Source organism: Oryctolagus cuniculus, chromosome 11 (genome assembly GCF_964237555.1).
Source record: "Oryctolagus cuniculus chromosome 11, mOryCun1.1, whole genome shotgun sequence".
Taxonomy (NCBI): domain Eukaryota; kingdom Metazoa; phylum Chordata; class Mammalia; order Lagomorpha; family Leporidae; genus Oryctolagus; species Oryctolagus cuniculus.
In genome coordinates this window covers 70,575,936-70,602,192 of record NC_091442.1, presented here as the reverse complement: position 1 = coordinate 70,602,192, position 26,257 = coordinate 70,575,936, and the positions used below count along the sequence as shown (strand labels likewise).

General features: G+C 45.2%; 1 protein-coding gene across 1 annotated transcript; it reads left to right on the top strand.

Annotated features, from left to right (window-relative positions):
- Positions 1–11,648: 11,648 nt before the first annotated feature.
- Positions 11,649–25,596, top strand: IL26 (interleukin 26). The gene is made up of 5 exons (XM_002711247.4): positions 11,649–11,972; positions 12,058–12,114; positions 12,293–12,427; positions 25,226–25,291; positions 25,378–25,596. Exons 1-5 carry the CDS (start codon positions 11,802–11,804, stop codon positions 25,489–25,491), a joined length of 543 nt encoding a protein of 180 aa, XP_002711293.1. The 5' UTR covers positions 11,649–11,801; the 3' UTR covers positions 25,492–25,596.
- Positions 25,597–26,257: the final 661 nt, after the last annotated feature.

Genomic DNA, 26,257 nt, shown 5'->3' with positions numbered 1-26,257 from the left:
ATAGTAAATCTGTTAGGCACACATGTTGTCTCTGTTGCATATGTCTCCCTCTCTTTTTCCTCTCCCTCCTCCTCCTTCTCAACATTTTGAAGGTGTAAACCCATGCCCACCCCACCTTGTTTTTGCTCATAGACCTTACAAAAACACACTGTGGACTATATTTGGGTTATGGCTTTCTGATTTCTAGCGTAAATCATTCACATTTAATTTTCTGTGCAAATCTGTGTGTGTGTGTGTGTGTGGCTGTATTCATTTATTGAGCACCTATTAGATGCCAGGTAATATCCTGTGCACTGAGCAAAATAGAATAAAACCTTTCCCGTAATGGAGCAAGCACCAGTCATACTGACACCTAACAAAACTCTGAGGAAGATTCAAAAGGAATTGTTTTGTGGGGAACTCAGAAGATCTGCAATGAATGGCAGATTGGCAAGTATATCTGGCATTGAGTGTGCTCCAGAGTTAACAAAAATTGTATTAAATTTCCCTATCAGCCACAAATTACTCTTGCAGAACAGTGAACTATAACCGCAAGTTTGGCACCATTTCTTCTTTTTAGCCATTTAAAAATATATATTTTTAGTAGAGTTTTAGGTTCACAGTAAAATTGAGCACAAGGCACAGAGAGTTCCCATAGTTCCCCGGCCCCACCCACGCACAGACACCCCTCATCAACATCCCCAGCAGAGAGAGGAATTAGTTACGAGGGATGAGCCTACATTGCTGCTACTATGTTTTGGTGACCATGAATTTTTTTATAATAGAAACTAAATCTCTGGTCATAATGTGAGCCCCCTGAAGCCCCTTGGCCTTTCTTCTTCTCAGCTGCCACTGTGATAATCATTTCTGGTTCCTCCTGCCACCCTGGACTCCGTAAATTGCCATCCATGGACCAGATTGTAGACTCTGTCTTCTCTTTGGCTGCTGATGGGGCCAGTATCATGGAGATGCAAGATGTGAACACACCCTGGGGCAGCCTGCACGGGAGGAAGCAGCATGTCACTTTCCTTTTTTTAAAAAAAGATTTATGTTATTTTACTTGAAAGGCAGAGTGGCAGAGAGAGAGAGAGAGAGAGAAGAGAGAAATCCTCCATATGCTGGTTCATCCCCAATTGTCTGCAAAAGCCAGGACTGGGCCAGGCTAAGTCAGGAGTCAGGAGATTCTTCCAGGTCTCTCAGGTGGGTGTAGTAGGTGTAGGGGTTCAAACACTTGGGCCATCTTCTGCTGCTTTTCCAAGTGCATTAGCAGGGAGATGGACTGGAGGTGGAGAAGCTGGGATTCGAACTGGCCTCCACATGGGACGCCAGCAACTCAGGTGGTGGCTTTACCCAGTGCACCACAATGCCAGCCCCTGGCGTGTAACTTTCATGCTCTTCTCTTCTCCCCCGGGTTTGAACCAAGGCGTGGTGTTTGTGTACGGCCTGTCTGGAGACAGCCTACCTGCCACCCTCTATAAAGCATGACCAGGTCTCTCATGCACTGTCACCAATTAGCTTCCCACTTTATTGGGCCCATTTCTCTTTCCTGTCATCCTCACTGTTTCCTGCTAAAGCATCAGCCCACAGGCCATCTTGGGTTTCTATTCTCTGGGGAATCTGGGCTGAGCCAGTTTCCTCCAGGAATCTAAGCTCCAAGAGGAGCTGAGTTGTGTTCTATTTTGCTCAGTGCATAGGACATTGCCTGACATCAAACAGGTGCTCAATAAGTAAATACACACATATTTGCATTTTTAAAGATTTATTTATTTATTTATTTGTGAGGCAGAGTTACAGTCAGAGAGGAGAGACAAGACAGAGAGAGCTTCCATCTGCTGCTTCACTCCCCAAATGGCTGCAATGGCTGGAGCTGAGCTGATCCAAAGCCAGGAGCCAGGAGCTTCTTCTGGGTCTTCCACGTGGGGGCAGTGGCCGAGGCACTTGGGCCATCCTCTAATGCTTTCCCAGATGCGTTAGCAGAGAGCTGGATAGGAAGTGGAGCAGCCGGATCTCGAACTGGTGCCCATATGGGATGCCAGCACCCCAGGCACAGGCTTAAGTTACCATGCCACAGTGTTGGCCCCTATATTGTGAAAGAATTAATAAATGCATCGTTTCAGTGCAGAAATCCTGAAAGACACTAGCCCTGAAACAAGTTTTCAGGAAAGAAAGCAGACCTCTTAGTGTTGGTTTTCCCCTCCAGAGACTATTCAGGCCTGCAGTATCAAGAAATAGAGACGCGTTTAACTGCAGAGAGGGGAAGAGCTGGTGTGCAGGAAGTTATGAGACTTCAGACACAGAACAAAAAGAAGTATCGAACATGAGCCAGGGTGGAGCTTTGCTTGAGGCTCCTATGTCACCCAGCTGCTCGGCTGCTCTGATCTCCATACATATCTGATTTCTAGAAATGCAGAGTCCAGACAGGAACCAGTGATGAGCGCAGAGGAAGAATGCCCACTGTGGGCTCAATAGATCTCTCTCTCTTTCATTCTCTCTCTCTCCCCCTCCCTCTCTCTCTCTTTTGCAAAATTGGAAGATAAAGAGCTGCTTGTGGCTGCTGAAGCTAGCTCAGAAATGAGTCAAGAAGAAACCTCTAGAAAGGCCCTCCCACAGCAGTGGTTCTCGCCTGCATGTCAAATGCACACGCATTCCTCCCTCCTCATCAGAGTCCTGACTTCCTTTGGTCCTTTCTGGGTATTCTGGGGTGAGCGGGTATCCAGGGATTCGACTGTGTTTACTGAACACATACCACACTCTGGTCACTGGAACTGGTAGCAGCAAGGATTAAGTAGGTGAAAATCTCTGCTGAGAGTGATGTCAGAGAGATAGTAAACAACATGCATAATTAAGATACATCACATGTGAGATAATAATAAGGGCTTGTGGAAAAATAAAAGAAAAACAGAGAGAGGCTATCTTAGTCTGTTGTCTGTTACTATAACAAAATACATGGAGTTGGGTATTTCACAAAATAAGGAGGTTTGTTTAGCTCACAGTTGTAGGGTCTGAAAGTCCAAGATTGGGCCGCCCCCTCTGTCCAGCTTCTGGTGAGGGCCTGCCTGGCTTTGTCACAGCAGAGAGAAGCAGCAGACTTGGAAATGGCCACGTGGGCTGGGTGGCCTCATTTTATAGCAAGCTGCTCTCTGGAGAACGATGAGTAATTCACGCCTGTGAGAACCACACTGATCCTCCTGCAGGGGAAGCCCCCACGACCTGATGACCTTCCAGGAGCCCCACCCACCTGTTAAAGGTTCCACCACCTGAACTCTGCTGCACTGGGGCCCAAGCTTCCAGCACCTGAACCCTGGGCCACACACTCAGACCATACCCAGCCATCGCTGGAGGTGGGGCTCATTCAAATTAGGGTGCTGGACTCATTTGCCAGGGCTGCTGTCATTAAGCGCCAGGGACTGGAAACTTCAGCAGTGGAAATTTATTCTCTCATGGTTCTGGAGGCTGGAAGCCCAAAAACAAGGTGTCAGCAGGCTTGGTTTCTTCTGAGGCCTCTCTCCCTGGTTTGCAGATGGTCTTCCATGGTCCTCCCCCTGTGTCAATGTCCTGAGCTCTTCTCTTAAGGCTGTCGGTCATATTGCACTGGACCGCATTAATGATCTCATTTAATCTTAATCATCTCTTTAAGTGTCTTCTCTCCAAATGCAATTGCATTCTGAGGTACTGGGGGGGAGGGGTCAGGACATCAACCAATGAACTTGAAGTGGGGGATGCACTTTGGCCCATGACTGACATCCAGGGAAAGTCCTCGTTGGATGGTAGGATTGGAGCTAAGACCTGAGAGAGCTGAAAGAGGTAGCTATGCAAATATCTAGGGGACAAGCATTCCAGCAGAAGGAACAGCAAGTGCCAAGGCCCTGAGATACAGGCCTGCTTGGGGAGGGGAGGGCTCTTGTGGCTGCAGTGGGTGAGCAGGAGGGAGGAGCAGAGCAAGACTCCAGAAAGTAAGGACAGCAGGTGCTGGGGCCTGGAGAGGGCTTTGGCTTTTCCTCTGAGTGCTAAGAGGAGCCCTCAGGGGAGGGATCGTGTTGCTAGCGACTCCCAAGTTCAGGCTCATGTGCACTGCTCACCCTGTGCAGAGTCCAGCGGATGCCAATGCTGGTCGCTGCGCAGGCACAGGAAGAGAAGGAGCCCCAGCCACAACCTTTTCACAGGAAAGATCCCAGGGCTCTTCCACAGCTCGTGGGAAACATGTGCCATCTTTGAATTCTGTTTTTCCAGAGTTTGTGGAGCCCCCTTGTGCATCTCTTTCTGAGACTCTGACTGCTAACTGTCACTCAATCTTTGATGTTACTACTGCGGCCCTTCTTCTTGGTGCACTTAGGAATTGAAGAGGAAAGGCTATTTTCAAAGTATCCACCTTTTGATAAAACCCTGCAGGATTCTTGGATTGGTGTTTTGTGCCCCTTTTCCCTCTTTTCCCTTTTGCTGGGCTAAGAGTGATGGGGAGAGCAGTGGAGGCCTAATAATTCACACCATCCATCATCGTAGGGGTTAATGCTTCTTACTTTATTTGCGGGAGGGAGGGAGGGGGTAGTGTAGTGTCAGCCACAATCTCGGATCTGCCCTGTCTCCCTCTCTCCAGTGCAGCGGGGCCACGTGGGAGGTGGGAGACACATGGGCTTTGTAGCCCGACGGACACGGATTGGAGTCTCTGCCTCCCAGAGCTCTGTGCTGCTGGTCTTCCCTGGGGCTGGGACTCCGTCTCCATAAAACAGAGCAGCACCAACCGCTCCGAGGGCTAACAGCATTTGCAGATATTGAAGAAGCATTCACCCACACCTTGCATTTCAGGATAGAAAAATTCCTCCTCCAGCCTGTGGAACATTAAGCTGTCCCACATGAAACTTAAGGCCTCTCTGAGCGTCACTCATTTCTGATTCAACAGACACAGAAATAGCTGCGTCATGATTCCACGTCTTTAAAGGGCATTGAAACAGATCTGAAGGTTTTTAAAAACGACAGGAGGTAGGATTCTCTTCTTAAAAATGTTTCTTTTTTCTACAGATACTACAAAGCTTACATTTACAACACCTGTGAAAATGCTCTTTATCTATGGTACAAGAAGACAAATGGCAGGACCGCGAGCAGCTCACTGTGCAGTCAACTGTGATGTGGTTTCTTCCTCTTCTGCTGCATCTGCAGCTGGGCTCTCCTTGCTTCTCTCTCTCTCTCTCTCTCTTTCCATCCCTCCTCCCCCCTCCTTCCCTCTTCCTTTCCTCCTCCTATTCTATTTGTTTTCATTGAGACGGGCCTCACATAACATCAAGTTAACCATCTGAAAGTGAACAATTGGATACATTCAGCACTTTCATGATGCTGTACAACCCCCACTTCTACCAAGTTCCAAACCACCTTCATTACCCCGGAAGGAAACCCCACACTGTGAGCTGTTCCCCTCCATTCCCCACTCTTCTCAGTCCCGGGCAACTGTCTGTTGGTTTTCTGTCCCTACCACTCATCCCGGACGTTTCATGTAAACACAGTCACACAGAATGAGCCCTCGCATGTCTGGCGTGCTTCACTTAGCACCCAGTCTGTTTGAGAAGTCTGTCCCCGTGGTAGCCTGTGTCAGTTCACTCCCTCGTTTCTGAGTCATAGTCCATGCAAGCTGTGGCTTAGATGTCACCTTTGCATCCAAGCCTTTCACAGGCTTCCTGTTTGTGATCCTCTCTCAGCACCTCCGTCTCCTTGCTCTATTCTACTCTTCCCCAAACACCTATTGATTCCCAGCTCCTTCTAACTTACTTATAGCATATATCAGCTGTGTGTAGTCGCTGTCTGCCTCTTCTTGCTCACACTCCTAAGCACTAGAACAGCTGTGAAGTCATGAACGTTGTCTGATCTGTTTTCCGATGGATCCCAAGCCCTGGGAGAGCCTGGGAGATGCAGGCATTCAGTGAGTATTTGGTGAATGAATGCATGAACAATGAAGACATAGAATGTACAGGGTACAAGAGCCAGGACACGCAGGCCAAGGGTTTCCGAGAATTTTCGCTCACTGCCTCTCTTCTGGTTGCCACACCTTCTTCCCTCCCTGTGCAGGCGTGCAGTCCATCTGCAGCAACCTTCATTCCTTCTCTGACCTCTTCTCTTCTGTTTTTCTGATAACATGAATGTGAGATGGACAGGTTTCCAAGTGGAACTGTCCAGAGAGTGGAATCTACCTTCTCTTTCTTTCTTTCTTTCTTTCTTTCTTTCTTTCTTTCTTTCTTTTCTTTCTTTCTTTCTGGAAGAAGTATATATAGAGAAGGAGAGACAGAAAAGAAAGGTCTTCCATCCACTTCCATTCACCAGCTTCTTATGTATGATCCACTCCCCAGATGAACATAACCAGCAGGGCTGGGCCAGGCTGAAGCCAGGAGCCAAGAGCTTCTTTCGGGTCTCCCATGTGGGTGCAGGGGCTTGAGCACTTGGATCATCTGCTGATTTCCCAGGCACATTAGCCGGGAACTGGCTAAGAGGCAGAGTAGCCAGGACTTGAACTGGCACCTATATGGGATGCCAGCACTGCAAGCAGAGGCTTAACCTTCTATGCCAGCCCCAGGATCTACCTTTTCTAGAGCAACAAAACGAGGTATCATTGTCCTGAACGTATTTACCTCTCTTGACAACTTTTTATTATCTATATCCTCTGTCTTTCTGCTGGAAAAAACATACCTGCTGGATGTCCCTAATCCAAAAATCTGAAATCTGGAGTGCTCCAAAGTCTGACACTGGGAGCACTGATATGTTGCCACAGTGGAAAATTCCACACCTGACCCCACAGGACAGGTCACAGTCAAAACACAAGTGCACCAAAAATGTTGCATGGAATTAACTTCAGGCTATGTAAGATGTATTTGAAATGGAAATGAATTTCACGTGTTGAGGGGCTTATCCCCAAGATATCTCATTATGTATATGCAAATACTCTAAAATCCTGAAGTTCTGACATCCAAATACATCTGGTCCCAAGAATCTTGGATAAAATGTATTTAACCTGTATTGGCTTTCAGTTTCCTTTTTTCAAAAAAGGATAATTGGTTTAAAGCAAATTCACCTACTTCTTATATATGACTAGCTGTACTGATATTGGGATTTATGACTCTAAGGTATTATGCCAATCACTGAGGTTATTAAACATTGTATTTTTTTTTTTCAAAAAGATTTACTTATTTATTTGAAAGTCAGTGTTACACAGAGAGAGAAAGAGAGGAAGAGAGGAAGAGAGAGAGAGAGAGAGAGAGAGAGGTCTTCCATCCACTGGTTCACTCTCCAGTTGGTCACTACGGCAGGAGCTGCGCTAATCCAAAGCCAGGAGCCAGGAGCTTCTTCCGGGTCTCCCACGCGAGTGCAGGGGCCCAAGGGCTTGGGCCATCTTCTACTGCTTTCCCAGGCCTTAGCAGAGAGCTGGATTGGAAGTAGAGCAGGTAGGTCTTGAACCAGTGCCCATATGGGATGCTTGCACTGCAGGTGGCAGCTTTACCCACTACGCCACAACACCGGCCCCTAAACATTGTTTCAACAAATTAAAGATGCCATATGCTATAAATTGCACCATTATTTTTTTTCCACTACTAACGAAGGGGGAAAAAAAGCATTGCTGATTAAACTATGATGTAATACTTTCTTAACCTTTAGCACTTGGTTGTTGCATTTAAAGTTTATGTGCAATTTTGGTCATGCCTCTAAAGGGAAATATTTGCTTCTTAAATATCAAATTGCGCTCCACTGTTGTTTTGTGCCTTTCTGCAAATGCGTTGACTTTTGTTTCTGACACACATTTTAACAGCGTTTCATTTTACCAGCATTCCACAGCTGTAGTAACAACCATGCCCACAGGCCGATGGAAGAGATGCTATCACTCGTGGTTATGAGCAAGTTCAAGACTGCACAGGAAGGGACAATTGCGCACGGATGCCAGCTGGGCGATGCGCGTAAGGCTCCGTGGATTACAAGACACAATGTGATTTCAGAAAGTTTGAAATGGGAAGGAATGTGTGTTTTAGAGTGGACTACCTGGATTAGCAATTCAGGAATCCCATTTGCTGTTCTTTCTCCCACAGAAAGGGAAGCAGATAAAAAGTTGTGCGGCTGAGGACTGGGAGTGAGCTGTGATTGCCGGCGCTGGTGTTTTGCTCACCGAGTCTGCTAGGCCAGCAGAGGGGGCTGCTGGCATTCTTATGGTGAGAGAGGACTTAGATTTTTTTTTTTTCTTTTTTGACAGGCAGAGTGGACAGCGAGAGAGAGAGAGAGAGAGAGAGAGAGAGAGAGAGAGAGACAGAGAGAGAGAGACAGAGAGAAAGGTCTTCCTTTACCTTTGGTTCACCCTCCAAAGACTGCTGCGGCCGGCGCACCGCGCTGATCTGAAGCCAGGAGCCAGGTGCTTCTCCTGGTCTCCCATTTAAGAGAAATGAGTGACATGTGGCTTTTGGGAATGGCGCTGTCAGTTAAGTTTTGGGGCAGACCAGTGATTTGAATGTTCTCCTGTATGTTTCAGGCAAGCGACTTCCCTAAAATATCCACGCTGTGGGCCCAGTCTGCCTCTGGATGTGTGTGAGATGCACCAAATGCCTCGTGCCCACATGAAACGCTGTCTGACTCACGCTTCATTTTTCTAATTTTATCCAATTACTTCTCAAAGCTTCCTAAGGCTTGTGATGAACCTGAAAATTATCCAGAGCATAACACGTGCATTTGTCATTTATTAATTCATAAAAAGAGGGCAACAGCCACTACTTCTAGAGTGCTTCTCTGGCTGTCATTGTGATAAGCATTCTATCAACATTACTGTGTGTTTTGTTTATTATGGCCCTCTCCAAAGCAGGTCTAAGCATTTTAGTGATGAGCAAAACGGAAGTTTAGAGAGGATTTGTGACTTTTCTAGGGCCATGCAACCTGTAAGTGGTTAATCAGAGTTCAGAACCAAATTCCTTGTAATCAACAGCGATTTTAATACATTTTTGTATGCAAAAGTTGAGAAAGTGATAAACACCGATGAGCTGAGAGGTGTCTTTCAAATTGATGTCCCCATTACTTAACATGCTTTTGGAGATCCTCTTGGGATTGCCTTCAGGACCTGCCTTGTGAGTGTTGTTTGTGGTGGGAACTGTTCATCCTATGAGGTCAGATTTGGCAGGTCTACCGACCAAGATAAGGATGTCCGTGAGCAGCAGGATGGCGCAATTGTCAGTCACAGAGAAATGGTTCCCATTTTCTTGAGAAGGTTGCAAAACCAAGCAAAGGCATTTGTTGGACAGGTGATGATGACTTGAGGAATATAAAACATTTACAGCAATGCAAATACCAGGGTTTACAAAATAGCCATAACTCACACACAGCAGCTTCAATGACCAGTACTCACAATTGGAGTTGCACCTAAGTTTTGTTGGAGCACATCAGGGTTATCAAATCAACCACTCAAGGAGTATATGGCTCCTGCAAAAATTGTGTGTGTGTGTGTGTATTTTATTACACTCACACAGAATGCTAATAGGCTATGGAATCTGGAAGATTTTAGAAGCAATTTAACCTCAAGTATCCTACTCCAGGCATTTGTGTTAATGCCATGCCATCTGAAGGCATGTGAGCTTTTGATCCCTGGTATTCAGGCTCCTTTTTACAAAGGCACTTTGAATACTAAACAATCCTTTGCTAAAAAAAACCCATCAGGTATTTCATGTTCAAGTTCAAACACTTTCAGTCACTCCCAGCTAAAAATAATTCATCCTTTTCCCGCATTTGAATAAAATTCTAGTGAGCCTGCCTTGGTGCTCAGATCAGCTGTCGCCTGCGGTGGCTCTTGGTGAGTCCCTCCTGTCTCAGGGAGCAGAGCCTGCCCTTAGCTGACACAGGTGCTAGGGAGCGGGGGAGTGAGGCTAGAGCTCTTCAAAGGGATCTGCTCTCTTTTCAAACAGCAAAAAATACCTCCAAGTCTTTAGACTTCTCACCTTGAGTTTCTTTTCTTTCTCCTTGCTGTTTTGCCAGCCCACTTGATTGGAATGACAATTTAATTTGGGATTGTGATACTTATTACTGCCTCTGACTAGGTCTAGTAAACACAGCAGGATTCCTGGTGCTGCCTTTCCCCTTTCAGTAAGTCAACCCCAGGCATGCTAGATTTCACTGACTTGTCTCTGCTCCTCAGTGTAGCACCTTGGGTGATGCCCCGCCTCTTAGGAGGGGATTTTGAAATGTTCACGTTCATGGAGAAGTGTAATTAAATGATGTTTGTTTTGGTGCAACAGAACTTGAAATCCATGCTTAGTCTTTTTGTAATACACATTAAAAATATTTTATTTATTTATTTAAGAGGTAGCCCTACAGACAGAGAGAAAGGTCTTGCATCAGCTGGCTCACTCCCCAAATGGCCCCGATGGAGCTGTACCAATCTGAAGCCAGAAGCTAGGAGCTTCTTCCGAGTCTCCCACGTGGGTGCAGGGGCCCATGCACTTGGGCCATCTTCTACTGCTTTCCCAGACCATCAGCAGAGAGCTGGATTGGGAATGGAGCAGCCAGGACATAAACCGGCACCCATTAGGGATGCTGGCACCATAGGCAGAGGCTTAGCCTACTATGCCACAGCATCGGCCTCTGTAATAATGCATTTGAATGAACTTTTTGAGGCCCCTTGTATGTTGGGGATTTATCCTAAATGAACCATTTAATGTTCAGCCCTGATGGTTGTAGATGCAGGACCCTAGTAAAAACTTGTGAAGTGAGTATATTGAAAAGCAAGCAGCTGGGGCAGCACCTCATGAGGAGCAAAGGAACTCTTCATTCCATCAATGTTGGATGCGCTTATTCAGATGCGGCACTGGGGAGAAGATGATTAGATTGGCTCGTTTTCCACAAGGAATTCTCACTCTGTTGGAAGTCCAGGCACAGGGCAACCTGGCGCTAAAGTTGGACAGAGTTAATAGAATAACTATTCATCTGTGGACCTTAATCCAGGTCCATTTCCAAGCATATCTTGAGTGTGTTGGGAAGTTTCTGGGCTAGAAAATGTGTTGCTGTGAGCTGCAGAGTGATGGATTCCAGGGAAAGAAGAGGAATCTTGCAAAGAATAAACAGAAAATCCATCTGGGGTCAGGAGCAGGTTTCACCCTGCTCCTCTCCCCTTTGCTAACATTGTCAGGGATGCTTGTTTGGAGATTCTTCACATGGGGCTTTAAAAACGAGCATACAGGGTTGGGCACATGGCCTTGTGGTCAAGGCACCTGTGTCCCATATCAGAGTGCCGGGGATCAGTTCCCAGCTGACTCCAGCTTCCTGCTAATGCAGATCCTGAGAGGCAGTAGTGTTGGCTCAGGTGATTAGGTTCCTGCCACAATGTGGGAGACCTGGATTGAACGGCTTTCGGGCTACTGCAGGCATTTGAGGAGTGAAGCAGCAGATAGATGCTCTGTCTCTCTGCTTTTCAGATAAATAAATAAGTGAAGAAAATATCAGTGCACAGCGTCCTAGAGATCATGCTTTCTTATTGCCATGGCAGGACTTTTAAAAACTATGACACCTGCTGTAATATGCAACTTTAGTTCTGAAGTTTTGGGGACATGGGGACCCAATGTTAGCAGTAACTGAAGCTTTCTCATAATGTCACAGGTGGTGTGGTCAACATTTTTTTGATTAGGATGAAAGCTCTAAAAAAAAAAAAAAATTGAGCAGCCAAAGAGGTTTTCCTCTATATTAACTGTACGTCATCCCTCAAAGCATCTCACTAGAGAGGCAGTTTTGAGGGCTGAAGCAAGTAAGATATCCTCTCATCTAACCAACCTGAGTGGCTTTCTGGCTTCTGTGAGTGACACAAGCCCAGAGTGCAGTGCAGGGAAATGTGGGTGAAATGCACTGTGGGGTCTGGATGGCTGCTGGTCACTCTGTCTCTTGCCATTGCTTCACACAAGCCATCTTTCATCACCAAAAACTGCTACTCCTGGGATTCTCTGTCCCAAGCCATCGACACTCTGTATGTCAAGGCAGCACAGCTCAAAGAGACAGTCCCAGTAAGTACTAAGCTCTGCTGAGAGTGAGGGCCCCAAGGATGTTTCTAATCCAGGACAAAATTTAATTTTCTTTCTTTTATTGCAGGAAGACAGCATTAAAAATGTACGATTATTAAAAAAGAACACAAAAGAGCTGTTTTTGGTAAGCATGAAAGTCTTTTTTCTTTTTGTGTTTCTACTTGTTTGACTTTTTTCCTCCTGTGTTTTAATTTTTCCAGATAGTAATAATTAAGTAATAATCAGAGGGATGTATCCATGACATTAGAATAATTCCAAGATTCATGGTTTACCTTTTGCAATTTATTGTATCTTATTTGCAGACAAACTGCAGATTCCAAGAACAGCTTCTGTCCTTCTTCATGGACGATGTTTTTGGTCAACTCCAATTCCAAGCTTTCAACGAAACTGACTTTGTGGAAGACTTTCATTGTTTTAGGCAGAAATTGAGCCGTTGTGTAAGTATGCAGCAACTGTGGTGAGGGTGGTCCTAGAAATGTGTCTAGAAAACAGCCTAGAAAGCTGTCTCCCTGCAGCGGGGAGTAGGAAAACTTCCTGACTGTCGGCTGGCTGTCCATGTGGACAGTCCATCCCTGGGAAAAGAACATCAAAGAGCCACACATAACTCACAGTGCCACCGTTTATTATTTCTTAAAGAATAGCACATATGGTATATTGGGGTGAGCTAAACTAACATGGAATGGTCCTCAAATCAATATGTATTTTAAAATCATTCTCTTATTATATGATTCCCAAGTCATTCATTCATTCATTTTTTTTGACAGGCAGAGTGGACAGTGAGAGAGAGAGACAGAGAGAAAGGTCTTCCTTTGCCGTTGGTTCACCCTCCAATGGCCGCCGTGGCCGGCACGATGCGGCCAGCGCACCGCGCTGATCTGATGGCAGGAGCCAGGTACTTATCCTGGTCTCCCATGGGGTGCAGGGCCCAAGCACTTGGGCCATCCTCCACTGCACTCCCTGGCCACAGCAGAGAGCTGGCCTGGAAGAGGGGCAACCGGGACAGAATCCGGCGCCCCAACCGGGACTAGAACCTGGTGTGCCGGCGCCGCAAGGCGGAGGATTAGCCTAGTGAGCCACGGCGCTGGCCATTCATTCATTTTTATAAATATTTATTTTATTTTATTTGAATGTCAGAGTTACAGAGAAAAAGGGAGAGACATACAAAAAGAGATCTTCTATTCACTGGTTCACTCCTCATTTGGCTGCAATGGCCAGGGCTGGGCCATGCTGAAGCCGGGATCCAGGAGCTTCATCCTGGTTTCCCATGTGGGTGGCAGGGATCCGAACACTTGGGCCATCCTACACTGCTTTTCCAAACCATTAGCAGGGAGCTGGACTGGAAGTAGAGCAGCCGGGACATGAACTGGTGTTCAAATGGAATTTTGGTGTTGCAGGATGCCCCCCATGCCACAATACTGCCCCCATTGCATAAATTTATTTATATTTCATTTTCTCCAAGCTGCTTGTGATTATCAGTCCCTCCCTCCCAACACACCCCCTCCCCAAGTAAGAGAATTTTTGTCATTGCAATACTTGGCAAGGGGCTAGGGATTAAGATGCTGGTTGAGATGCCTGGGTCCCCTATCAGAGTTCCTGGGTTCAGTCCCAGGCTTTGGCTCCTGATGTCAGCTTCCTGACAGTTGAGACCCTGGGAGGCAGTGGGGATGGCTCAGGTAGTCTGCTGCCCATGTAGGAGACCTAGATGGGGCTCTTGGCTCCCAGCTTTGGCCTGGCTCAGCAGGCATTTGGGAATGAACTAGTGGATGGGAGTGACTTCTGTCTCTCTGTATGTCTCTTTCTCAGCCTCTTAAGTAAGTGCATGAATAAATAATACTGAAAAGACTTGATGATAAGGAGAATGAGGGGCTTGATACTGGGGGAATGCCAAAGCTTATGGCTATCAGTATAGGATGGAATGGAGTCTTCCGAGGAGAGAAGACAGATCTGCACATTTCAGTATCTGGAAGACAAGGGCCCTCTGCAGGCTTTTTTATCTGGGATTTTAAAGCTGTACCTTTTTCCTTTTTTTGCTAGAATTCTTGGTTCTTCCGTGTTGGTGCTTCCCATTGCACTAGCCATTCGATTTAATTTGATGTTATTCTAACTGAAGTTGTTAATGATGGTGGGGCCTTACAAAAAGTCCTTGCCAGGCTCAGTATTGTGTCCGGACAACTGGAATTCCAAAATGCATGTCTGTTCTTATGACTGATTTGGTTTCTTTGGCTCAAACAGCTAGAGAGCTCCTACTGATAGTGATAGCCCAAACTCAGCAGTATGCTAGATGAACACTTAGATGTGCTCTGCTTTTGGATAAATTTTTCCCAAAGGAATCTCCATCTGTTCCCACGGATGCTTTGAGAGACTTGACTCCTGGTAGCCAGGAGCATGTCACACCTTGCTTAGTTGTGTCGCTTACCAAAGGGGCTGGCTCCCCCTTGTGGCCGAATACAGTCACATCATCCTATCGGCTCCCCCAGGGCTGCCTGACTCAGGGCCTCCCTATATAGACTCATTGCGAGCCAGAGTTAACCTGTTTTGCAAACTATAGAGCTCATGCCCTAGGATAAACCAACCACCTCAGTGATACAGAAAGTGATAAGATTAGCCTGCGATTCAGAAAGCCTCTCCACACATTGCTTTAGGGAAATAGGTACTGATCTTGTGTTTAATTATTTGGCCAATCATAATTTTATATGTTTGGCAAAAGAAGCTGATATTTGTTTCCTGTAAACTTACTGAGATTCTGCTGTGTGAGGAATTCTTTTTTGACAGGCAGAGTTAGACAGTGAGAGAGAGAGACAGAGAGAAAGGTCTTCCTTCCGTTGGTTCACCCCCAAATGGCCACCACAGCCAGCACACTGCGCCGATCTGAAGCCAGGAGCCAGGTGCTTCTTCTGGTCTCCCATGTGGGTGCAGAGCCCAAGCACTTGGGCCATCCTCCACTGCCCTCCTGCCACAGCAGAGAGCTGGACTGGAAGAGGGGCAACCGGAACAGAATGCGGCGCCCTGACTGGGACTAGAACCCAGGGTACTGGTGCCGCAGGCGGAGGATTAGCATAGTGAGCTGTGGCGCCAGCCATGAGGAATTCTGAACTAGTGGTTGGGGCAGTGCTTAGCAGGGAGAAGTTATACAATGTGGGTGGAACTGGGGTCATTATGTCAGATGAAATAAGCCTGGCACAGAAAGACGAGTCCCCATGATCTTGTTCATGGGCAGAATCCAACAAAGCTGATCTTAAGGTGGCTGACGGTAGAACCTTCTTACCAGAGAGTGGGGTGAGTAGGGGAGAAGGATGGGGAAAGGTACTAAGTTACATTTGGTAGGAGAGCATTCTGATATCTTGTTGCACAGTAGGGGGGCTATAGATAATGAAAACATACTGTGTATACACACACACACACACACACACACACTTATTTGGCAGGTAGAGTTAGACAGTGAGAGAGAGAGAGACAGAGAGAAAGGTCTTCCTTCCCTTGGTTCACCCCCTAAATGGCCGCTACGGCTGGCACTGCGCCAATCTGAAGCCAGGAACCGGGTGCTTCCTCCTGGTCTCCCACGTGGGTGCAGGCGCCCAAGAACTTGGGCCATCCTCCACTGCCTTCCCGGGCCACAGCAGAGAGCTTGACTGGAAGAGGAGCAGCCAGGACTAGAACATACTGTATATTTTGAAACAAACAAATAAAAAGCAAACAAGGGGCAGGTTTTGGTGCAGTAGCTGTCACTGCTTGGATGCCTACGTTCCATACTGGAATCTATGGTTTGAGTCCTGGCTCTTCTGATCCAGCTTCCTGCTAATTCACGCCCTTGAGGGCAGTAGGTGATAATTCAAGTGCTTGGGTCCCTGCCACCCAAGTGGGAGACCTGGATGGAGTTCCTGGCTCTGGGCTTCAACTTTGGGGGTCCTATCCAAGAATTTGTTTTTGGTGTTTTGGGGGTCTTATCCAATGTCTTGGAATGTTTCCCTGATATTTTCTTCCAGCAAATTCATAGACTCAGGTCTTAAATTTGGGTCTTTGATCCATCTTGAGTTGATTTCTTATATGGTTAGAGATATGGAAAATTTCATTCTTCTGCATATATACATCCAGTTTTGCCAGCACCATTTGTTGAAAAGAGTATCATTACTCCACTGTGTGGTCTAAGCACTTCTGTCAAAAATCAATTGGCTGTATGTGTGTGGGTAAATATCTGGGCCCTATGTTCTGTTCCACTGATTTTTTTTGTCAGTTTTTATGCCAGTACTACTCTGATTTTTTTTAAAGATTTATTTATTTGAAAGAGTTACAGGGAGGAAGAGGGGGAGAGAGAAAGAGAGAGGGAGAGAAAGAGACCTTCCATCCGCTGGTTCACTACCCAATTAGCTGCAATGGTTGGAGCTGGGCCAATCCATAGCCAGGAGCCAGGAGCTTCTTCCTGGTCTCCCACGCGTGGGCAGGGGCCCAAGCACTTGGGCCATCTTCTACCGCTTTCCCAGGCCATAGCAGAGAGCTAGATCGGAAGTGAAGCAGCCAGGACTCGAACTGGCGCCCATATGGGATGCCGGCATTGCAGACCAGGGCTTTAACCTGCTGTGCCAGAGTTGACCCCACCGTGCTGTTTTTAATTACTATGGGTTTGTAGCGTGTTTTGAAGTCAGGTGTTGTGATGCTCTCCATTTTGCTTGCTCAGGATAACCATGATTATTCAGGGTCCTTTGTGACTCCATATGAATTTTAGGATTATTTTTAATAATTCTGTAAACAATGCCACTGACATTTTGATAGGGATTGCATTGAATCTGTAGATTGCTTTGGGTTGAATAGAGATTTTAATGGTATCAATTCTTCCAAACCATAAGCAAGGAATATCTTGATGATTTCTTTTATCAATGTTTGATAATTTTCATTGTAGAGGTCTTTCACTTTGGTTAAATTTATTTCTAAATATTTGATTTTTTGTGGCTATTATGAATGGGATATCTTTCTTGATTTTCAGTGAGTTCATCATTAGGGTATTAGAAAACTACTGTTTTGGCCAGCGCCGCAGCTCACTAGGCTAATCCTCTGCCTGTGGCACTGGCACACCGGGTTCTAGTCCCAGTCGGGGTGCTGGATTCTGTCCTGGTTGCTCCTCTTCCAGGACAGCTCTCTGCTGTGGCCCGGGAGTGCAGTGGAGGATGGCCCAAGTGCTTGAGCCCTGCAGCCCATGGGAAACCAGGATAAGCACCTGGCTCCTGGCTTCGGATCAAGATCCTTCAGATCTTTAAATAAATCCTTGTGTTCCAGATCTGAGGGGAAATGCTTTCAGCTTTTCCCCATTTGGTATAATATTGGCTGTTGATTTGTCATACGCAGCCTTTATAATTTTTATTTTCCACTTCTCTACTTGACATGATCAATCTTTGCTCTAAATTGTAGAATATATGACACAGTTATTATAATTCTTTTAATATCCTTTCTTGTTAGTTTTAACAATCGTACCAATGGTTTTTTTTGCCTCCTCATAGATTATGTTTTCCTGCTACTTTGCATGACTGGTAATTTTTGATCAAGTGAGAGACATCATGAATTTTGCCTCATTGGATCCTCATTTATTTTATTTCTATAAATAATTCTTGAGTTTTGTTCTTGGACACAGTCACTTGCAAACAGGTTTATCTTTTTAGTACTAATTTTGTCTCCTAAGCAATACATTTCTTTTTTTAATTATTTATTTTATTTTATTTTTTGACAGGCAGAGTGGATAGTGAGAGAGAGAGAGAGAAAGGTCTTCCTTTTGCCGTTGGTTCACCCTCCAATGGCCGCCGCGGCTGGTGTGCTGCGGCCAGTGCACCGCGCTGATCCGATGGCAGGAGCCAGGTACTTATCCTGGTCTCCCATGGGGTACAGGGCCCAAGCACTTGGGCCATCCTCCACTGCCTTCCCAGGCCACAGCAGAGAGCTGGCCTGGAAGAGGGGCAACCGGGACAGAATCTGGCGCCCCGACCGGGACTAGAACCCGGTGTGCCGGCGCCGCTAGGCGGAGGATTAGCCTATTGAGCCGCGGCGCCGGCCAGGCAATGCATTTCTGTAAACTGAGAAGTTCTTGTGATTTCTACTTCCCTTGTTTGATTTCTTCTCCTCTTTCTTATTTTTTGCAATTTATTTGTTAAAGAAATTGGGTCAATTGTTCAATAGTTTTTCATAGTCTGTATTTTCTGATTGCATACATTCTTCTCTTTTCTAGTATTTGCTGTGGACTGATAATGCAAGGAGAGGTATCATCAGACCAAGACTTGATGTGTTGGTTAGATCCCATTCTAGGTAGCTTTGTATGTTTTCATTGAAGCACATAACTTATGTTCTCTGTTTTTATGATGTTAGCAGTCATGTATAATTACTGCCTAGATCCATCAACTCATAAGGAATTTTTGAATTCCATTATACCATCATCTTAAGCCAGGATAATTCTATAAACAGAATAACAAATACAATTCTATAAATAGAATACTCCTCTTACTAAACATTTGGCTGTCCTGAGAAACTTATCATATAATAAAGGCAGGGTAAATACTTAATTTTTTTTCTTTATTTCTCAGTTTCTATGAAATTATTCTCTTTTCTAATATTCTCCTCTGATAAATAATTGATTGTTAATTTTGTTTTCATCTTCTGCCAGTTTCACTCATGGATTTACATTTTTAAAACAATTTGTATAATTGTCTGGTTTCTGTAAGCACGAGTTTTTGGGCTTCTTGCAAGTCAACTAAAATTATAAAGAAAGTAAGACCGATAACACTCTTAAGATACAGAGCTATGACAATGTTCATGGTAGACCCCAGGGTCTGGAATGCCCAGTGGGACTGTATTTGAAAATTGTCTCATTTTTGGTAGCATTCTAAACATTTCACAGTGCTTAATAAGAATATATTTTATAATTACTTTGGTTAGGTTAATTCAGAGGGTGTGATTACTCAAAAAAAAGTAATAGATAATATAAACTTCTTTAGTTTTATAATCCTTTCCAGTCATGGTGTTTTGAAAGTTGACCTATGTGTATGTTAGAAGACAATTCAGAGATTCTTACAGCACTCAAATACTCATAGACTTGAAAGAGAATTTAACAGTTGCCTCCTTGGATTCATAAACTAATTTGCTTAATTGCTAGTGATCAAAGTTGAAACCCCCCAAAAAATTCCATTAGTTTTCAAGATTTCATCATCCACTTTAATTAACATTTTGAGAGCCTGAACAGTAATTGGTAATTAGAGAGACAAATTTCTTCATACTGATTATGCATAATTAATTTTAGAGTGTAATAAGTCTTGGCAAATAGAATATTTATGTCTCCTTTTCTTGTAAGCAGTTTGATAAGTCATTTTTATCATCAACTGCAACTAGCTTATCATCTTAAGAAACATCATCAATTACTAATCCTTGTACTTTCAATTTTTAAAATAGCAATTGGTTACAGTGATAAAGCACGAAGCAGAAAGTGAGACCAACCCTGTCTTCTCCCTTCACTAAGTGTCAAGCCTAAAAGTCATGTGCTTAACAATAGCAACAAGCTCATCGTGAAGTCAGTGGGACAACTAAATGAAATAGTATGTTAAAGTGGCCAGCGCACAGTAGGTCTGTAAACTGTTGATGCCTTTCCTTACTGTGTTCCACACACAGAACATTAATTTTCTTCTAATTACATTTTCTCAACAATTTCCATAGGTGTGGTTTCTGCAACCACCCAGACACCTTTTTAATGCCTAAGGTTAGTGTCACAATGTATAAATGTAAAACTTGCAGTGGGACTTTAATTTGAAGATGAAGAGATCATTTATGAGTAATTGCTCTTAATCTTGGTAAATATATTTCCTAATTATGTTGTGGTGTCTTGTTGCTGACAAATCATTCCTTGGCTAATGATATATAACTTCATCAAAATTATGGGACACACTCAATTACTGAGTTAGGGATTTTCTTCACTTGCTAAATTATATGGATTTATTCTGAGATGAACATGAATGACAATTATACTGAATATTTGAAAAATAAATAAAGTTATCCTACCCTAGGATATATTTATGTTTAAGGGATTTAAAAAACTAAACTTTGTTATGGTTGGAATATGGAGGAATGGTTTATGAAGGTCTAAAATTATTCCCGGTGAGATTATCTATGCATTATCTATATCAAATGCTTCCGGTAGTTCTAGGGAATATAAAAATTGGATAATGTTTTATATGCTTTTCCATTACATATTTACTTAGTTGTTAGATGTTTGTCATTTGCTTTATTAAAATTAAATGTATGATGATGAAATTATTTCTGGTTAGAGACACTTGGCTAAGAGTTTGATCTCTCTTCCCTCTTTTCATGAAAACTTGGTTTTAAATATAATCATGCTTTATTCAAATAATACTCGTTTTATTATTTTCTTCCTATGTTTCCTAAAACCTTTTCTGGCCTCCATTGTTTTATGTTGGGGTCTTAGTACCACTCTTTTTGCCAAACTGAAAATTGTTTTATTTATTTTCAGAGCAAGCTATGTAGATACAATTTTCTCCATTATTATTATTATTTTTTTTGACAGGCAGAGTGGACAGTGAGAGAGAGAGACAGAGATAAAGGTCTTCCTTTGCCGTTGGTTCACCCTCCAATGGCCGCCGTGGCTGGCGCGCTGCGGCCGGCGCACCATGCTGATCCGATGGCAGGAGCCAGGAGCCAGGTGCTTTTCCTGGTCTCCCATGGGGTGCAGGGCCCAAGCACTTGGGCCATCCTCCACTGCACTCCCTGGCCACAGCAGAGAGCTGGCCTGGAAGAGGGGCAACCGGGACAGAATCCGGCACCCCAACCGGGACTAGAACCCGGTGTGCCGGCACCGCAAGGTGGAGGATTAGCCTAGTGAGCCGCGGCGCCGGCCCTCCATTATTATTTTAAATGCACTTCAGATAACATTTGTTAAGAACTCTTGTGGGGGCCAGAACTTAGTAGGCTAAGCTTCCACCTGCGGTGCCAGCATCCCATATGGGCGCTGGTTCCTGTCCCAGCTCTCCCCTTTGGATCCAGCTCTCTGCTATGGCCTGGGAAAGCAGTGAGGATGGCCCAAATGCTTGGGCTCCTGCACCCACCGGCTTCGGTTTGGTCCAACTCCAGCTGTTGCCGCCATTAGGGGAGTGATCCAGCAGATGGAAGACCTTTCTCTCTGTCTCTCCCTCTCTCTGTAGCTCTACCTTTCAAATAAATAAAATCTTTAAAAAACAAAAACAAAACAAAAAACTCTTATGAAAAGCTGTGCACTAATTCAGTGAATAATAATATTTGCTTAAAACTCTACATCTGCTATCATACCATAAAACTAAGGCAATTCATCTTTGCTTAAAATATTCATTTTAATTATTTGAAAGGCAGAGCTACAGAGAGAGAGGAGGGGAGGCAGGCAGAGAGATGTTCTATCCACTGGTTTACTCTCCAAATGGCCGAATGGCCAGGGCTGGGCCAGACCGAAACAGGAGCCAAAAATTCCATCCTTGTCTCCCAAGTGGGTTCAGGGGCCCAAGCATTTGGGCCATCTTCTGCTGCTTTCCCAGGCACATTAGCAGGGAGCTGGATTGCAAATGGAGCAGCTGGGACTCAAACCAGTGTCTATATGAGATTCTGGCATCACAAGCAGTGGCTTAACCCGTTATACCACAATGCTGGCCCACTAAATTGGTCTTTGCTGTCTTATGTAGTAATTTTTTGGGGAGGGATGTTTCAGGAAACCATGGGCATGGCCAGAATAAGTCCTGTCTTAGCCATTAATGTCAACCAAAAAAACCTACTGAAACACATGAACAAATGAACTTGAACATCAACAAAACAAAGTTGTTACGAACCTATATGGAATGCAGGCTGTGGGAAATAAAAAAATTGAAGACATTCTGTATGGTTTTTCACTTTCCCAGTGATGATGTGTTTATAGTGTAGTACAATATGAGAATCCTACAGTAAAATACTTTTTGTAGGAATGCCTCGAGGCCATTCTTCTTAAGACACAGGAAGGGAGGGGCTGTGCCTTGTGTTGCTGTCCACTCATCGTCCACATCTCTCAGTTACTCTAGTCCTCAGAGGAGAGGGACTTTCCAACTAAAAATAATTTATTTATGTATTTTGGTTGACAGGCAGAAAGAGAGAGAGAGAGATCTTCCATCTTCTGGTTCACTCTCTTGATGTCTTCCACAGCCAGGTCTGAGCCAGGATGAAGCCAGGAGCTGGCAACTCAATCCAAGTCTCCCATGTGGGTGGCACGGACCCCACTTCTTGAACCACGATGTGCTGTCTCCCAGGGTGCATATTAGCAGGAAGCTGGGTCCAAAGCAGAGAGCGCCCAGGCCCTCTGCCCACGGAAGAAGGCATCCCAAGCAGTGACGTCACTGCTGGGTCAGACACCCACGTGGACTGCTGTCTGCGTGCTTTTTCTTGCACGACTCTCCCGCAGTCTCCTCTGAGCTGTCTCTAACTGCTCTGACTTCATTCACATCACATCTGCTTCCGTCGGATTTGTCACATCACTCAGTCATTCCTTCAATAAAACTGCTGGTCCTTTTGTTATGCGGTCCAATTTCAGTGACTCCAACTACACACTAAAATAGAAAATGGAAGAATAGAAATAGGAAGTCCTTTTTTATAAATTCCTTCTGCAACCAAAGCACTCTGAAGGATGCAGCAAAACCCAGGTTGTCTGCTGGACCTGTGGACACAGTCACAGCAGTTAAGAAGACCCCACTGGGCGCAATCTTTACTGGGGTTATTTATAGTAAACGGAGCTCGAGGAAACATCGCATAAATCCGAGTGCAGCTCTGGGGGCAACACTGCCCTTTAGTTTTTCCTTTCACCACTTTTCTCCTTTTCCACTTTCTTTCCTCTTCCTGGGGTAGCCTGGTCAGAAGTCTTTCTGAGGCCGGCGCCGTGGCTCACTAGGCTAATCCTCCACCTTGCGGTGCCGGCACACCGGGTTCTAGTCCTGGTCGGGCACTGGATTCTGTCCCGGTTGCCCCTCTTCCAGGCCAGCTCTCTGCTGTGGCCAGGGAGTGCAGTGGAGGATGGCCCAAGTGCTTGGGCCCTGCACCCCATGGGAGATCAGGAGAGGCACCTGGCTCCTGCCTTCGGATGAGTGCAGTGCGCTGGCCACAGCGCGCTGGCCACGGTGGCCATTGGAGGGTGAACCAACGGCAAAAAGGAAGACCTTTCTCTCTCTCTCTCTCACTGTCCACTCTGCCTGTCACAAAAAAAAAAAAAAAAAAAAGTCTTTCTGGCACTTCCCTCTCTGCTGTGGGATGCCTTGCACATTCAGGTCCTCTAGGCAGAGGGCATCCTCTGTAGGAATGCCTTGATGCTATTTAACTTGATGTTATTAACTTTTGCAATGTCCAGATTTGGTCGACTTCTTTTTCCACCTTCAATGTTAAGTTTTTTTTTTTTTTTAAGATTTATTTTATTTATTATTTGGAAGGGAGAGAGCGAGAGTGACAGAGAGCAAGAGAGCACTTTTTTTTTTTTTTTTGACAGGCAGAGTGGACAGTGAGAGAGAGAGACAGAGAGAAAGGTCTTCCTTTTCCGTTGGTTCACCCCTCAATGGCCGCTGTGGCCAGCGCGCTGTGGCCGGCGCACTGCGCTCATCCGAAGCCAGGAACCAGGTGCTTCTCCTGGTCTCCCATGTGGGTGCAGGGCCTAAGCACTTGGGCCATCCTCCACTGCCCTCCCAGGCCACAGCAGAGAGCTGGACTGAAAGAGGAGCAACTGGGACAGAATCTGGCGCCCCGACCGGGACTAGAACCCGGGGTGCTGGTGCCGCAGGTGGAGGATTAGCTTATTGAGCCATGGCACCGGCCAGGAGAGCACTTCTTTATATGCTGGTTCACTCCCCAATGGCTGCAACAGCCAGGGCTAGACTGAAGGCAGGGGCCAGTACCTTCATCCAGGTCTCTGACATGGGTGCAGGGCCTCAAGCACTTGGGCCATCTTCTGCTGCTTTCCCAGCTGCATTAACAGGGAGCCGCATTGGAAGTGGGGCAGCCAAGACTCGAACCAGCACTCATATGAGATGAGCCGGTGCTTCAGGCCAGGGCGTTAAAACCTGCTGCACCCTCACGTTTTGTATTAACCCTCCCTTTTTCTTTAGTTAACTCTGGGGAAATTTGTGGAACAATAGAGGAGGACGTTAATTTCCTTCCCTTTGCTCCCTAAGCAATTCCTGTGTTCAGCCAGGGCTTGGAAATGCGCCGGCACGGAGGAGACTGGTTTCCCAAGGGCTCAGCCTGCTCCTTCCGCTGAGTGATGAATACGAAAGTCCCGGGCGGGCGCTTTCTCAGGCAGTCTGCACCTTACACGGTGCCACGCCCGTCTGCGGCAGCCGTGGTGCTCCTGCACTCCTCCCTTCCTTCTCGGGTCTTCCACGCACCCCTCCACTCTCCAGCTTCACCCCAACAGCCCTGCACTCATTCTTCCTGTTTCTGGAAAGCACGGAGTTCCTTCCAGCCTCAGGGACTTCGCCACACCCTTCCTTCTGCGTGGGTTACTCCGCCCTGGGTTTCCTCCCCTGCTCCTCTCTCCTTTCTGCACTTTCACACATACCTGGCTTCTTCGCTTTCTCCAGATCTCAATTCCAGTGCGGGTTTTTCAAGGGCGCCCTCTTCGGCCACCCAATTGAACGTACATCTTTCCTCCATTCTCTGTCATAGAGCCTTGTGCACTACAAGCATAACTTTAGTTGTAATGTGTAAATTCTTATTTTTTGTTTTCTTTTCTTTATTGTTGTGGTGGATTCATTCTGAGAGGAGGAGCATGGTGGGGGCAAAGAGGTGGAGTCATCACGCAGATCCTGGAGTTGGGTGAAAGCAGGCCAGAGGCAAGCAGCTCATAGACTCGTTTAGTTCAGTTGGTACAGCAGCTTAAATAGCCAAGGCAGCCAATCTGGTCAAGGGGCGGTTTATGCCCTAACCAATCACAGCCTGTCGCCAGGCAGGCTCCATTGCCAGGTGGCTTTCAAAGCCATTCCTGAGTAACTGATGCTTGCTTGCCAGCAGCCATCTTGGCATGGCCTTCTCACCCCACCATACTTTATCATCAGCCTCTTGCTTGCAACTATAAGCTCTGTGGCCAGGTGTTATTTTTTTTGGTTGGAACCAGTGCATATCCAGTGTCCAGAACATAGTATCTGCTCAATAAATATTTGTTGAACAGATGGAAAAGTATCCTCTTTTAGCAATATTATCTATTCTTCCTGTGGATTTTGTAGATTACCTGTGCTTCCTCAGCCAGAGAGATGAAATCTATTACCAGGATGAAAAGAACGTTTTATGGGGTAAGTGTTCCAAATCCTTGTTTTGAATACTTTGCTTTTTAAAACTATGAAATATTTCTGCTTTTATATCTGTGCTTTATCTGCAGATTGGAAACAAAGGAATCTACAAAGCGATTGGTGAACTGGATATTCTTCTGTCCTGGATTAAAAAGTTCTTGGAAAGCATTCCGGAAATCAAGAAGCCAAGCATAGAGATTTGATAGTTATTTCAAAATAGGAGAACCAATAGAAATTGATTGATGACATGCTTTTTTTAAAAAATAGCTTTCTTTCAATATATATTGCTGAGTGCAAGTTAAAAGATTTAGAATAGGTTAGAGAGATTTAACGTATTAAAGCTTTGGAAATAAGTAACTTCACAAATTTATATATTTTTCTGTGTTTTCAAAGAATGTTTTTGTTCTGCTCATGTTTTGTTATTCACAAGTGCATTATATGCTTTTAATTTAAATATATTTAACCTGAATTAACTCTCATCATAGCAGTGGCAAAAAATGATAGACTTTTGGGATAGCATATAATGTTATTAAGACAAGTAAATGCTATATCTATGATTACCTACTCAGGGGTTTGATGAATTTTAATTGAGCTGAGAATGAAGTTAGCTCTTAACAGACTTTGATTTCAATCAAATATGCTGTTTCTTTCCCTGGACGCCCTTCCTATGCCAGCATGCTAGGATTTCATTGAGTACAATGGGTGACGATGAGATCAGATCAATGAAGACACACGCGTCAACTAACTGCCTGGCCCAATCTCCCAGGAATGCTTTTGGCAGACAACCCTGGCTACTAAGTTCATAGGTTAGCAAACTGAAATGCTGTGAACATGGGGTAGTCCCCTCCTGGGGACTGTATGATTAAGCAAGTTAACAAGAGGCCAAATCAAAGTCAGCTGAGACTGCAAGTCAAGTCCTCATAATTCTAAAGCCTCATTTGCATAATCAGCCCTTCAGTTAAATGAGTA

Bases quoted from the DNA above. Each gene is read 5' to 3' on its own strand.
- IL26 (XM_002711247.4), top strand. From the start codon at position 11,802: ATGTGGGTGAAATGCACTGTGGGGTCTGGATGGCTGCTGGTCACTCTG. The intron at 12,115-12,292 runs GTAAGCATGAAA...TCTTATTTGCAG, and splicing joins ACACAAAAGAGCTGTTTTTG to ACAAACTGCAGATTCCAAGA. The intron at 12,428-25,225 runs GTAAGTATGCAG...TGGATTTTGTAG, and splicing joins GGCAGAAATTGAGCCGTTGT to ATTACCTGTGCTTCCTCAGC.